We start from the raw sequence: 12,269 nt of genomic DNA, 5'->3' as shown, positions 1-12,269 counted from the left end.
TGGTATTCTTTAAAAATAGCTTTTCCTTTTATTTTTTTCCTATATTTAAATAAAAACCAAGGTGAGTATATAAAAATCTATCTGTAACTTGATTTATTGTCCGAATTAGACAAAACTGTTACGTATCTGCTATGCAGGGCCCAGAACTCACAGCTTGTCAAAATTATTCTGAAGTTTGTCCCTGAATTCAGTGAGGTAAGGAGCAGTCCGATATGGTCTGTAGCTTCATATTGAAACCAATGGTAAAAATAATAAAATTGGTCCATTTTTGAAAGATGTAATCAAGAAAAAACGCTATGGAGTAGGCAGGGGAGCGCACATTACCAGGACTTGTCATTTCAGTCCATATTGCTTCTGGAGTAAAAAAGAGAGTCTTTCAAACACGTTACTTGAACCAAATACTTTGGGCTGTATTTTTTATGTGTTTTCTGGTCTACTAATAAGTGAATTGTTTAAAGACTCAGCAGTATTTTTAATTGAGGTGTTTGAATTCTTACTGTTGCACAGACAGGTATGGTGCGCTGCGATACAGCTGTGGGAACCCCAGACTACATATCGCCTGAAGTTTTGAAATCGCAAGGGGGTGATGGTTATTATGGACGGGAATGTGACTGGTGGTCAGTAGGAGTTTTCCTTTTTGAGATGCTAGTTGGTAAGTAGTGGTTTCTTCTGCTAATGAGATTATTGTTGAGTCTTTAGCTGTACTTTGCTGCAAGGTGGCTGGTTGTACCTCACTGTCTAGCACCTTCTGACTTTTGGCTGATGCTGTTGCTTCATTCCTGTTTTCTTTGCTCTCTGCCACTCTTATGCTGTGACAGCTGTTTGCGTGCTTGCTCAGTGATTAGTTCCCTGACTCGGTTCAGCTTAAAACTAATTCTTAGAATAGTTTTAACTGGGGTCAGCTACCTCACCATCTCACGAACATTTCTGCCACCTCAGAGGCAGTACTGAGTTTTCAGGGATGTAGAGATGGGAAAGGAGTGGGAAGGGCAGGATTGCCCTTTTCTTTTCCTCTTTGTGTCGTGTGTGTCCTGCCCCCCCTTTTCTTTATCCCTTTTATTCCCCCCCCCTCCCCCCCCCCCCCCCCCGCCCCCCCAGCAATGGCTTCTGTTAGGTCAAAATGACTGTGGAAGTATGGCTTGATTATTTCTTTTATGCTTGAGTCAGGATTTTCCAGTAAAATACACTGGACTGCTATGGGAACAAACATAGAATATAATCTGTTAAGGAGATGAGTTATCTGCATCTTAAAATACAGTGAGGATCAGTATTAGAGTCTGGTAGGAAAATACTGATGATGAAGGATGGAATTGAGCATATAATTATTAAAAATCCAAATCAGCATGTTTTGGGAATATTGCAGATTTGATGTGTCTAGCATGTTGAGCCAGGAAAGACATTTGGATATATGATGCTATTACAATCTCTGTCTTTCAGGATTAAGGCATTTTGACTTACAAAAAGTGTGGTTTATAGTTAATAGTCTCTCATAAACAACTTTAGCAATAAATAAAATTCTTCAGTTACTAAAATATTGGACATAGCTGTCTAGAATGTCTTCTCAGAGCCCCCCCCCCCTCCTCCCCCCGTATCTGAGAGGGAGGATTCTCCCCTTTTTATCCTTGTAATGAAAACATTTTTTAAAGTGAAATCTTACTTATTTTCTCCATGTCCCACACATTGGTAGAAAGTATCTCTTTTTGTGTGTTTACATATCAGATTCTGCTTATGGTCTTCTAAAACTTTATGCTGTAAAGAAGGCACAGAAAGCATTCTGTTGTTCTGATTTTAGTAAAGACACAGTACTAATGAAAACAGTACTACTTTTTACTTCACGCTTAACTGAAAGCTAAAATGTTGGTCATGGGATGGAATCCTAACATTAGTTCAGTGACTTAGGATAGTTTTGAGGTGTGGCCTAAATCAAAGCTGTTTCTGAGACTGAAGACAATTGAGAAGGGGAAGGTTAAGAAAGAGGGAGGCAGCAGCAAGTATCGGTGATCCTCCCTCCGATGTACTGGTATGTCAACCTAATGAATTTACTGGAAGTCTAGAAGTTTAATTCAAGCTGGTGTGTACTAATTTTTTATTTTGCCATAAAATGACAGAAGGAGGCTAAAGGCAGGATTGTTGCATTTATATTGTTTTTGAAAGCCGAATGGTTTTTGTCCATTGGTCTGTTCATACATTTTTTCACGTACCTAGCTTTTGAAATTCTCAGTACCTTGTTGGAAGCATGCAGTCAGGATGCTGACTGCCCTTCCAGGTGATCCCTTCCTGCACACAGTACACCAGGACGGAGCAAGGAGCCTAGCTCACGCGACTGATTGTTCACCCTCTCTATTAAACCTATGGATTAGTTTTGAGAAAGGATTTATGTAAAAGTTGCAGTCTCTTGATTACTGTCCCAAACCATTTGTATATTCAGAATGTTGTCAGCTAACTTGAACGTCAGTTGCCTTTATTGATACTGATTCTTTTCAGTTGTCCCAGTTTTAGCTTTCTTAAGGATATTTGCAAAGAAACTAGGCTTAACTAAAGCCTATGCTGCAAACCTTTGGGTGAGAAAGGTCTATGATTTTAAAAGCCACTTGCCCATGTTAATATAGGCATCCAAGCTAATATAATTTATCAGTCAACAAGATTTATTAATATGAATTTAACAGTGCAGTAACACAGTGAAGGCTTCTGCTCAGAGCTGACTTGCTTTAGGCAGCTCCAGGGGTAGGCAGGGTAGACCTACGTGCGTCTGAAGTGGTCTTTGGAGAGCTTTGGTGGATTCTTTCCAACAAATGTGCATTAGTAAATCTTTAATAAGTTTCGGTCCTTTATGCCCATGGAAGCGTTTAAAGATGGGATTTTATGTGGGTGTCAGCCATCATGTAAATTAGAAAACACAGTGATAGTCTTCAGGTAGAACAAAAGATGTATTTCATTGGGCAAAATTTTGGTAGTGATGTGCAGGATGAAAAATGACTTCGTTTGTAACACAGGCATTTTAGGGAAGGAATATTTTTAGTAGTGTACATTATTTTGTACCCTGCATTCCAATTTTACCTTTTTTTGTTGTTGTTTAAGTAAAAGACTATTTTAGCTAAAACTGCTTGTAGACTTTTCTTTATATCTTTTGTCTTTTTCAACTTACATGACTTGAACATGACTCAAAATCACAGTCAGTTTACTGTTTTATTTTCAGGCGATACTCCTTTTTATGCAGACTCACTAGTAGGAACGTACAGTAAAATTATGGATCATAAGAACTCATTACATTTCCCGGATGATGTGGAAATCTCTAAGCATGCAAAGAACCTTATCTGTGCCTTTTTAACTGATAGGTAAGTGCACATATTATTCTGGTACTGTTTTTATTTTGGATGGTATTAGCACGTGTACATTGTAAAAATTAATTCCTTCCATTACTTCTCCTAATCTCTGTTCAAATCTCTTCTGCAAAATCTCCTGCTCTCTCATTTTTCTTTTGGGGTGTTTTTTCCAGGTATTGTATTTTATTTCTATGAGCAGTTCTGACAGCTCTTGTTAACAACACAATTTGTGCCAGAGAAATCCTTCCAGTTACGGTGTATAATACAGTAACAAACCTGTAAGGTTGAAAGTAATTTGTAAGCTTCAAGGCAGGGGCCAAATTATTGTGCTTAGTGTCTAAGTGAGTGTTAATTAAAAAAATGAAAGCAAATACTTTTACGAAAATAAGCATGTATTTACTGAGTTTCTTTAAGCTTTCTTGGAATGTTTGAACTTTTTTTCATTTGCTTTGTTGTATTAATTGACAAGCATAGCTAACAACCTAGCAAGCATATTGTTTTGGCTATAAATAGAACCTAGAGGTCTCCCTTTGTGGAATTGAGCTGTTTATTGATATTAAGCTGTGTACGACTGTTCTTGACCTGGACACTTACATTTTCTTTAGTTCCAGAAAGCAGAGGTTATCTTCAATTTCTCTGATGCAAAAGAAGAATGCTGTAGTTCTATAGTTAACTCTGGTCGATGATGCCTTCTTATGCTTTCCTGTGGTCACCTGAACTTGGCTACAGCAGAGCATCTAGCCTTTATAAAATGAGGGATTAGGAAGAAAATTGCCTTATAATGGTTTTTGCATTTGAAGAGAGATTGTTTGCTCTTTTGAGCAAGATCGTGGTTACTCAGGAAGGATGTGCTTTAACAGTGTTTTTCACCCTTCATAGCTGAAGCATAGAGAGAAAATATGAGTAGAATTTAATAATGTAAATGCAGCGAGGTGTACTTCCACTACGTGTGTCCGTCTTCCTGTTTATATTTAATACAGTGCTTGAGTGATTTATTTAAAACAGATGCCTTCTTTCTGTATGTGTAATCACTGCTGGAGCACTTAAAGAAGGAATAAGCATCGACCTTATGATTTATTAGTTTTTATGCGCACTGTGTTTATGTCCTGTTCCTGTAGATTGTTTTAAGAGAGACTCTCTGGTCAAACTAAAAGTTTCTTATTGGACTCAAGATTTACTTCACTGCAAATATCAGCAAGAGATGTGTCAGGGTTAGTTATGGGGCAGAGGCTGCAATTCCTAAAATACTTATTTCAGTCCAGCTTTGAATAACTGTTCTGTGCAGTCAGTTAGACCTTCCTTCACTTGTATGTTAAGGTTTGTCATGTGGCTTGGCAGACATGGAACTTCTGCAGATTTTTTCCCCCTTGAGGCTGTTGGGTTTTTGTTTGTGTTTTTAGTTTTTTCTTAGTTTTTGCCTCAGTGCTCTCTTTCTTGCTTTACTCCCCACATGGCAGACTCCAAATTCTGGACATTTTAGCAGTCACAGGGAGAGTGCATGCTAAGGAACAGAGTATATTTTATATAAGAAACTACAGATCAGTGGTTGATGGTTTTTAATTTTGTTTTTTATCTGAACATTAATGTGGTTAACTCAGACAATCTTTACTGAAAGTTTCTTTGTTGCTTATGAGCAAGTCAGAATTTAAATAACAAGAAACAAGTGCTATTTTTCCTAATGTGAATATGGCTAATTGCTATGTTTAGGGATGTGCGACTTGGGAGAAATGGGGTAGAAGAAATAAAGCATCACCCTTTCTTCAAGAGTGATCAGTGGAACTGGGACAACATTCGAGAGAGTAAGTAAATTAGCTTAAAAGTTCTATTTTTATTCATTATTTGCAATAGTAGAAATGAAAAAAACTTTAGGATGTATATATATTTTCTGTCTACCAAGAATCTTGCTCAAACTTCCATATTTATAATTTGTATTATAAAAACTCTATCAGTAGGGGTTAGTAAATACACATTTTTCCTACTGGAATTTTCCTCATCTTTATCTTGCTTTTAATGTATAGATTTCAGTTTTGACCAACAGAACTGGAATTCTAACTAAAGAGAATGCATGCTACGTTCTGTTTCTTTGTGGCTTTTGTTGTTTTGTTTTGTTTTGGCGTGGTTGTTTGGGGGGGGTTGTGTTTTTTTGTTTTTTAACCTGTAGTTAAGACAGTAGTTTGGCAGCAGTCTTGTCAGTTTTACTGCTTTTCATTTAAGGCATTGTGAACTTGATAGTGTTAGGCAAGATAACGAAGTATGTCAGTTCAGATCATGAGCTTGATCGTAACTTCTAAAGTCATGTATTTACTAGAGTTTCTTAAAATGATGGTTGTATTTAGAGTTCTATTTTCAAATGTGATTACCTTAGCAAATACATTTTGCACATTAAGATATGCTATGTATTAGGCAACTAATGTAAAAATAGATTTCTCTAGAAAAAAATGTTCACAGTAATGTTTACAGATCTGCTGCATGTTTAATATATATTTAACTAGAAGACAACTTATATGATAGTCTTTTTAATGTTACAGAGGTACCAGTATATAGTAAGTGGCTGAATCTTGGAGTGAAGTTCATCTTTTCTCCCCTTTTTATAGCTGCTGCTCCTGTTGTTCCTGAGCTTAGCAGTGATATAGATAGCAGTAATTTTGATGACATTGAGGACGACAAGGGAGACGTGGAAACCTTTCCAATCCCCAAAGCCTTCGTGGGAAACCAGCTGCCTTTTATAGGATTTACCTACTATAGAGACAATTTGTATGTGATACTTCAATATGCATTTTTAGAAATATACCTGCAGATTTTTCTTATATCGTATCCCTTTTTTCACTCCAGATGGAGAATTTATTCACTGCATTATATTCATTTATGTCCAATTGTGAAGATACAAAATGCAGAGTTTAAGTAGAATATATCATTTGCTACTATTTTGGTTATTCTGGTAACTGATTAAATAACAGTATTTTTATATGCACAAAATTATGTAGTCTCTCAAGAAAATCTTTTAGGGTTAAAATACTGATAGATTTGTAATTATACTTCTAAAATGGCTTTTTATTAGTAGCTTTAGAAAGAAGTTTACACAAAATAATAGCTTGCTAGGACTCAACTTGAATAGTTAAGAAATAATTGTATAAATTAAAAAAATATAAGCTGCTATGGGTTTGAAAACATATGTTATATTTCACTTAAGAAAAGATACAAAACAGAAAGATGCACTGACACTGAAATAAAATAATCCTAATTCTGAGAATAGCATAGGACAAATTAAGACTTGAGAGAATTGATTAAAATTAGTTGATTGGCAAGGTTGCCAGAGTTGTTGAAAACTTGAATAAGAGCTGGAGGGATTTGTTTTTGGTTTTGACAGGTTGCTAAGTGACTCCTCTCAGTCTTGCAGAGAAAATGAATCTGTGCAATCTAGTAAAAATGAGGTTAGTGCCTTTTTTCGTAAGTATTAATGGTATGATTAACTAATTTTGTTAAGTCTGTTAAGAAAAGACAAAGTCTAAAATAAGTTTTCAGGAAAACAGGGTGGGGGGGGCTTTTTGTCTTTTAATGATCCTCAATAAAAATGATATTTTCTATTTACAGGACAGCAAGGAGGTAAGTATTTTATTTGAATTATGAAAGGAATCAAAAGATTCCTACATAATTTATGTGAATGTGAAATACCTTAAATATTCAGCAAATTGATAACAGTAAACCAGTTTTATTTTGAAACAGTTTTACTCGAGCATTGATGCGCTATAATATAAAGATGAATGAATACAGATTTTTCTCGAATTCTTTTGGCATTTAGAATTTGTTTGGAAAACAAATTTGTAAGGCTCTGTTTGCCACAGACAGCATCACTCTTGGGGAGGTTGTGAGTTTTGGCTCCACACTTGCCTGAGTAATTCATGACTGATTTATTCAGAGTTTGGAAAAGTAAATTGTGACCTGCAGCAGTAAAGGAATGTTTAAATTGTGCTGTCAGTTGAAGTGAGTGTATGGAGCATGTTTATCCAGCTTTTGAAGATTGACAATTGAACTTAAATTTGCAGATGACAGGAGAATGCTGTGGAATTTTCATGTACTTCATTATGGTGCTTAAACATTTGTCTTATTCAAGTGTAGGTAGTACATCGTTAACATTTCTTAAAACTTACAACTCCTTTTCAAAGTTTGAAAAATAAGTAAATGAAATGCTTTATGTATTGACCAGTATAAATTGAAATGCAAATGCTTATTAGGTTCCACGTCATTCCTTCCTGTCATTGATGAATAGATTAGTAGTTTTAGAGTTTCCCTTTTAAAAAGAAATGCTACTGCTGTTTAAAATACATACTGTCAAATTTGTGATATTGCTTTATGTTGTGATAGTAAACATGGTTGGTAAAATTTTGAATTTCACTTCTGACAACTTTATTTATATTTTCTCAAGCAATGATTCTCAGGTTTTGATGTCCTTTTCAGCGTCCCTGTTCTGCGAATCTTCTAATTGTAACAATTATAAAGTGTTGTAGAAAACCACACTTTAACATTTCATGTTTGGGGGGGTAGAGGAAGGGGAAGGGAGGAAAATAGATGCATTTGAAAGCCTGAAGACATGAGACAAATCCAAAATTTATTATTTGTAATTTATTTCATGACTCACGATTTCATTTTTATATTTTAGTAAGCCAAACAAAGCATTCCCAAACCTGGAAAGTGTTTGTTAGCTTCTGTATGTATTAGACTAAGAAATTCTTTATGTGAGGTCATGAAGCATGCTTAGTAATAATATGCTTTGAATATTGTCCAATTTGGTCACGTGCCCCCCTTTTTATTTTTAAATTCTATTTAGAAAAGACTATCGGAACAATTCTGCCACAGTGGAAAGTCTCTGTCTACAGAGAAAGAGTACAGCAAAGAGCCAGTAGCAGTACTCTTTGGCCATAGAAATTTTGTGACTCACAATCTGTGGCACATAATTCTGTGATGGTTAGATTTAATGTAGCATGCAGCAAATTTCATTGCTATGGATCTGTATCTTTAAAATCATCAAGACTAATACCTTGTAAAGATGTAACCTTCTAGCAATGGTTTTAAAATAATATAGTGTAAGATGATGGAATTAATTTTCTTCGCTTTCCCTTTTTTTGTTACTTAATTGAATTACACTTGTTTTATGTGATAGTGTTTTATATGTGGGTCATGCTTTTTTGACATTTTACACAGTTTCAGAAAAAACTAAGCAAGCTGGAAGAACAGCTCAGTAACGAATTACAAGCCAAAGATGAACTAGAACAGAAGTACAGGTGAGACTGTTTTGACGTGTTTGGTATGTTTATAAAGAAGTTTTATTGCACCTTTTGTTTCGAATGCTTAAAAGCATTTTAATCCGCTTTGGCAATTCCTGACCCTGCAAGCAGACCTCACTGTAAATTGCTGGCTTAATTCTTGCTATTCCTGTGACTGCTGTTTTATTTCTTTCTTCTTCTTTTTTTTTTTCCTTAACTCGCCGTAAGTATCTCTCTATTGTTTGAGCGATTTCTCCAGTCCTTGAAGTTTCATGTGATTGCTGAAAATAGGGTATCTTATATAAAATTAATGAGACACAACCAAACATTCTAATTTCTATAGAATCAGCAGGGTTTAAAAATATTTTTCAAATTTCTGCAGGTCTACTAATACTCGTTTAGAGAAGATAGTGAAAGAGCTAGATGAAGAGGTAAGTCCATGGTTATCTCTTAGTGGAATTAGAACTTTAACATTTGTGTGTGGCTTTTTTCCTTAGGAAGCAGCAAATTACTTCTGAGTAGCTGTGTTTATAGCGAGTAATACCAGTTCATTTATTGATATTCACAAGCATGAAATTGTTGTCACTGCTGAAATATTTTCATTATGATTTCTGTCCTACAACTACACATTTGTTTCCAGAATTTGTTTTTTACTGTGTTTTTAATTTGGAGGACAGTGTGATACAAATATCCCATATCTAATTCTAAAAATTGAAGAATGTGAGAGTAACGTTGCTAGAAGAGGAAGGCCATTCTTTGCATTGTTCAGTATCAGTAAAAGGACCCTATTTCTTGCCCAGCTTTGCACCTTAGTGCTTACTAGAAATTTGCCATTCTTTAGTGGATGCGTACAACTTAATGTATTGTTTATCCAGGTGCGCGTCAAGATCTTGCATTACATGTATGTTTTTGTGCTTCTGGAGTGGCTGCTAGGCAGGTTTACCAGATTCATCAAATCCAAATGATCAAACAGTCTTTAAATTGTAAAACCTCCAGGCCACAGTCATCCTGGGCTGGATTTGACCACATGTTCTGATACGCTGTGTTTGCAGCAGGCAAATAGACTGTGTCTTTCTCTATTACAAATTAAACTGAGTGCATGAGCTGTCTTTTTATCATTTAAAGAATACCACTCTTCTGTATGTAATTAGTGGTGTATTTTTTTAAATATATCCAGATAACTTTAAGGAAGAATGTAGAGTCTGCAGTCAGACAGTTAGAAAGAGAGAAGGCTCTTCTTCAGCATAAGAATACAGAATACCAGAGAAAAGCAGAACATGAAGCAGATAAGAAACGCAATTTGGAAAATGAGGGTATGTTGAACCATGCTTGAAGGATTCTGTTTTGATGTGGGTTTTTAAAAGATAAAATAAATGAATTATAGTTCAAATTGAAGCTTTTTTATGACAGTGATTAACAATGTTGTAATATTTTTGTTGTAGTTAACAGTTTGAAAGACCAGCTTGAAGATTTAAAAAAGAGGAATCAGAACTCTCAAATATCCAATGAGAAAATCAATCAACTACAAAGACAGGCATGCCAACTTTATGTATATTTTAAATTAATATTCATTTAAAGTACGGATTTTGTTAGCAGTGGACGGAATTGAAATGTGTAATGGAGTTTTAAAAGCTGTTCTTTCTTGTCATGTTTTGGTGTTCAAAAGTAATCTTAAAATACACTCCTTTTTATTTCTTTAATTTGTAAAATGTAGTATTTTGTAGTAGAAATGGTAGTTGTTATATTTTAATTGTTTCTGAAGTATGTTTTTCTCAATCTTTAGTTGGATGAAGCCAATTCTTTGCTGCGGTCAGAGTCTGATACTGCAGCCAGGTTAAGGAAGAACCAGACAGAAAGCACAAAGCAAATCCAGCAGCTGGAAGCTAATAATAGAGAACTACAAGATAAGAACTGCCTGCTAGAGAATGCGAAACTCAAACTGGAGAAGGACTTTCTCAATCTTCAGTCTGCTCTAGAATCAGAAAGGAGAGATCGAAGTCATGGATCAGAGATTATCAGTGATTTACAAGGTATTCCTGAAAGTCTGAAGTGAAGCTTGCTTCTCATTTCAGAAATAAAGACAGGTTTTGGTGATGTTATTTGAGCTTCAGATTGTGACTAGATTAGTGTGCTTTTCTATAGAATGTTGTGTAAGCATGGACACACATTTAAGAGAAAATGTATGATAACATTTAGAAAATATTACTGATAACTTTTAAAATCACTCCAAAGGGAGATGTTCTTAATAGTCAGAATTAGGAGCTGTTACATTTGAAAAACTTTATTTCTAAGTAGATAAAGTACATTCTTTTTTCACACACTGCCCAGCCTTATTGATGTTTTGGTCATTTTTAGGTCGAATATCTAGCCTTGAAGAAGAAGTAAAAAATGGAAAGAGTGCATTAGCCAAATTGGAAATGGAGAAGAGACAATTGCAGGAAAAACTTACAGATTTAGAAAAGGTAACAGTACTTCTAAGTGAACATTGGCATTACATTCTTACGGAATTTTTAAATTTAAGCTTTTATTACTTGAGACATGGAGACAAAATCTGTGCAAAAAATAAGCCTTGTTTTCTTTGAATTTTTTTTGGTTATTTTGCGATTTGAGAAGGGGCGAGGCGGGGGGGAGACATAATTTCCCTTATGATCATATAATACACTATACTTCTAAAGTACATAATAGTGTACTCCAGTGTATAGCTTAACAATGCCGTAGTAACATTTTGTCTGTATAGCTTAACAATGCAGTAGTAACATTTCATCTGTTGTGGTTTTTTTTAAAACTCTCAATATTGCCAAAAATAAAAAAGCTTCTGCTAACATTTTTTTTTGACAAATTTGTCATTGAAACAAAAGTATTGAAAAATTTCTTCAATAGACTTAATCTTTGAGCCACTTTTATTACAGAATGTTGGTTGTTAAGGCAGTAATAATAGTTTGCAACGGGGGATGTCATTGCGCATTTTTGGAGCGTTTTGCCATCCATAGAAAAACATTTGTAGAAATGAGTTCTCAGTTAGCTCCCAGAGTCTGAGCTCTCTCTTCTACTGTTGGCATACTTACAAGCAGCATGTTACTGTTTGAAATTTTGTCTTTAACCTGATGCATTTAATGTTTTATTCCAATGTAATTTTTTCTTTAACAGGAAAAGAGCAACATGGAAATAGATATGACATATAAATTCAAAGTTATGCAGCAGAACCTTGAACAAGAAGAAGCTGAACATAAAGCCACAAAAGCACGATTAGCAGACAAAAATAAGATCTATGAATCTATAGAGGAAGCAAAATCTGAAGCCATGAAAGGTATGTATTTGACATCACAGTTGGACTTAGGTATAAATTATACAAAGTAGGTAATACAATCTTTTGATGGTAGTGGAAGCCTAAGTGTTGGCTTTTTTTCCTTGATTCTCCTGTTCTTTTTAAAGACAATTAGTGTTGTAAAATGAGTTGTAGTCCCTTTGTCCATGCTTTTCTATGTTAAAGACACACTGGTATAGTCTCAGAGTAAACAGGTTCTCCATTGCACACACTACTAACTCATTTGCTGTGTTAGTGTATTCTGAATTAATTTTTCCGAACTTTATATTACTAAAACCGCTTTAAACATTTTTGTTAAGAGCTTATCTGTGTTCTTATTCAGTGTACACATACCTTGTTGTGTCTTCCTAAATAAAATAT

At 34.9% G+C, this 12,269-nt stretch overlaps 1 protein-coding gene across 2 annotated transcripts in view; it reads left to right on the top strand.

Moving 5' to 3' along the window:
- Positions 1-12,269, top strand: part of ROCK2 (Rho associated coiled-coil containing protein kinase 2) — a 101,617-nt gene that overhangs the window by 68,120 nt on the left and 21,228 nt on the right. For both annotated transcript variants that reach the window (XM_049819593.1, XM_049819594.1), the window contains exons 6-17: positions 508-652; positions 3,197-3,335; positions 5,031-5,122; positions 5,918-6,077; positions 6,691-6,754; positions 8,523-8,602; positions 8,967-9,015; positions 9,762-9,897; positions 10,027-10,118; positions 10,368-10,614; positions 10,940-11,046; positions 11,732-11,891. In XM_049819593.1, coding sequence (XP_049675550.1) covers positions 508-652; positions 3,197-3,335; positions 5,031-5,122; positions 5,918-6,077; positions 6,691-6,754; positions 8,523-8,602; positions 8,967-9,015; positions 9,762-9,897; positions 10,027-10,118; positions 10,368-10,614; positions 10,940-11,046; positions 11,732-11,891 — 1,471 coding nt within the window. The remainder of the gene's footprint in view (positions 1-507; positions 653-3,196; positions 3,336-5,030; positions 5,123-5,917; positions 6,078-6,690; positions 6,755-8,522; positions 8,603-8,966; positions 9,016-9,761; positions 9,898-10,026; positions 10,119-10,367; positions 10,615-10,939; positions 11,047-11,731; positions 11,892-12,269) is intronic.

The sequence above is a fragment of the Accipiter gentilis genome, chromosome 16 (assembly GCF_929443795.1).
Source record: "Accipiter gentilis chromosome 16, bAccGen1.1, whole genome shotgun sequence".
Taxonomy (NCBI): Eukaryota; Metazoa; Chordata; class Aves; order Accipitriformes; family Accipitridae; genus Astur; species Astur gentilis.
The sequence above is the reverse complement of the archived record's forward strand: the minus strand, read 5'-3'. Positions and strand labels throughout refer to the sequence as shown.